Source organism: Triticum aestivum, chromosome 1A (genome assembly GCF_018294505.1).
Source record: "Triticum aestivum cultivar Chinese Spring chromosome 1A, IWGSC CS RefSeq v2.1, whole genome shotgun sequence".
NCBI lineage: Eukaryota > Viridiplantae > Streptophyta > Magnoliopsida > Poales > Poaceae > Triticum > Triticum aestivum.
Genome location: NC_057794.1, coordinates 505,534,660 through 505,537,214, shown reverse-complemented (window position 1 = coordinate 505,537,214; position 2,555 = coordinate 505,534,660). Strand labels below are relative to the sequence as shown.

General features: G+C 53.1%; 1 protein-coding gene across 1 annotated transcript; it reads left to right on the top strand.

The window, feature by feature from the left end:
* Positions 1–711: 711 nt before the first annotated feature.
* On the top strand, positions 712–1,945 carry LOC123162872 (uncharacterized). Its single transcript, XM_044580657.1, has 2 exons — positions 712–820; positions 854–1,945. Exon 2 carries the CDS (start codon positions 1,239–1,241, stop codon positions 1,845–1,847), a length of 609 nt encoding a protein of 202 aa, XP_044436592.1. The 5' UTR covers positions 712–820; positions 854–1,238; the 3' UTR covers positions 1,848–1,945.
* The last annotated feature ends 610 nt before the right edge of the window (positions 1,946–2,555 follow it).

Below are 2,555 nucleotides of genomic sequence, written 5' to 3'. Positions count from 1 at the left end.
TTTATTACTTGCCACATCATCTATTTTATCTTAATATGTGTGATGTTACTATCTATGTTACTCCCATTGTGAGTAGTCTTACACTTCGTATTGAGTCGGTGTAAAAACCAATAAAAAGGCCCATAAAACGAAGCCCATCAGTCGATTACTTCGCACCTTTCCACTTCCGTTGGCAGCAGGACGGGCGATGCCTCTAAAAAAAGGAGAACGGGCGACGCCGTCAACCACGGAACCACCGCCAACGCACCACGGCGAGGGGACCGGTGCCCTGCAACCTACTACTCCGCCGTTCTCCCAGGTTACAACCGCCTTGCGTGAGCCATACCCCCAGCCACTGGTTTTCTCCGCCGGCTTTCCGCGGGATTATCTCGAGCTGTGCTTCCCTTCCCTGTGGGCTCCGCCGGCACGACCGCCGGTCCCCTCGCCTTTGACGGCTCTCCGACTGCGGCGCGACCACTGGTCCCCTCACCTTCCACGACTCTCCGACTATGGCGCGACCACCGTCTCCGCGCCTTCCACGACTCTCCGACCACGGCGCGACCGCCGGTCCTTGCATTCGATGTTAGATATAACCTTGATGTATTCTGTATCTGCATGTTTATTTCAGTCCTGCATGTAGTTTAGATAGACTAGGGAGTTGTCCGATGAGAATTCAGTCAAGGCATGAAGGAAGAAGCGAGATGTCAGGAAGCTACGTGAAGTGGCGTGCAAGACATGATGCAGTGGTGTCGTGAGATGCGGCACGGCCGTGAGAATCGGCCAGGTTCGTGATGGGCTGGAGCGTTGGACGGGTCAGTTTGGAGCTGAGAAGATTTAGTAGGTTTGTTAGTTTGTTCGATTTTTTTGAATGTAGGTTTGTTAGTTTGTTAGCGCATGGATAGGTTAGTTAGCCGCATGAGCTTGCACGTCCTAGAGAGATTCTAGGGGAAGAGTTATGCGTGCGTGGGCATTGCTAGTGGCCGGGTAGTGCGCCTGTGTGGCTGCTACTTATACAGATGCAAAGCATGTTTACCTTTGACAAGAAATAGACAGAAGAAAACGCTGGCTGTGTGAGGCAGCGGCACCAAACACTTGTGTCTTTTATCTGTTCTTGTGAGAGCTACGTGAGGTAGAAGAGAGCAAGAAGAAGGGGCTGAGCGATTCGGCTCCAACATTTGGTATCAGGGCTAGGTTATGACGAAGACGATGCCGTGTGACTCCTCCCGCTGCTCACAAGGACGAGCTACGCGGCGTGGGCGATGAGGATGAAGTACCTCTTGCGCGCCAACGGCGCGTGGGCTGCCGTTGATCGCGAGGACTCCTCCAAGGAGGTCGACGCAGGCAAGGAGGAGATGGCCATGATGATCATCTCCCAGTCGATCGACGACACGACGCTGCTGCGAGTTGCGGAGAAGGAGACCGCCGCCGATGTGTGGTCGGCGCTTCGCTCCATGCATGTGGGCGTCGAGCACGTCCGAGAGGCGAGGATTCAGTCCTTGCGCTCGGAGTTTGATGGCCTCAAGATGGGCGATGCGGAGTCCGTGGATGATTTCGCGGCGAGGTTCACGACGCTCGTGGGGCGCATCCGTGAGCTTGGTGATGCGATGGAGGAGAAGTACGTCGTGAAGAAGCTGCTCCGAATCATCTCCAACAAGTTCATCCACGTTGCTTCTTCGATTGCGTTGTTCGGCGACACCAACAAGATGGCCATAGAGGAGGCCATTGGTTCACTCAAGGCACACGAGGAACTCGTCAAGGGGCAGGAGACGGGACGTGAAGAAGAGCAGGGCGAGAGGGCAGGACTTGTCGCGAGGACGGGGTCGTGGCCGTGGCCGTGGACGCGGTGGAGGGCGCCAAGACAAAAGTGAGGTACAATGTTACAATTGTCGTGAACTTGGGCACTTTGCTTGGGAGTGTCCCGAGAAGAAGAAAGAGAAGGAAGAGAAGGCGTTGCTCGCTGGCTACGGTAATGATGGACCGACTCTTCTTTGAAGTTTCTGCCTGAAGAATGGAGATCAAGATTAGGGGGTTGAATGTTAGATATAATCTTGATGTATTCTGTATCTGCATGTTTATTTCAGTCTTGCATGTAGTTTAGATATTCAGTCGAGGCATGAAGGAAGAAGCGAGATGTCAGGCAGCTACGTGAAGTGGCGTGCAAGACATGATGCAGTGGTGTCGTGAGATGCGGCACGGCCGTGAGAATCGGCCAGGTTCGTGATGGGCTGGAGCATTGGACGGGTCAGTTTGGAGCTGAGAAGATTTAGTAGGTTTATTAGTTTGTTAGCGCATGAATAGATTAGTTAGCCGCATGAGCAGATTCTAGGGGAAGAGTTATGCGTGCGTGGGCACTGCTAGTGGCCGGGTAGTGCGCCTGTGTGGCTGCTACTTATATTACAGATGCAAAGCATGTTTACCTTTGACAATAAATAGACAGAAGAAAACGCTGGCTGTGTGAGGCAGCGGCACCAAACACCTGTGTCTTTTTTCTGTTCTTGTGAGAGCTACGTGAGGTAGAAGAGAGGAAGAAGAAGGGGCTGAGCGATTCGGCTCCAACATTTGGTATCAGTGCTAGG

Bases quoted from the DNA above. Each gene is read 5' to 3' on its own strand.
- LOC123162872 (XM_044580657.1), top strand. From the start codon at position 1,239: ATGAGGATGAAGTACCTCTTGCGCGCCAACGGCGCGTGGGCTGCCGTT.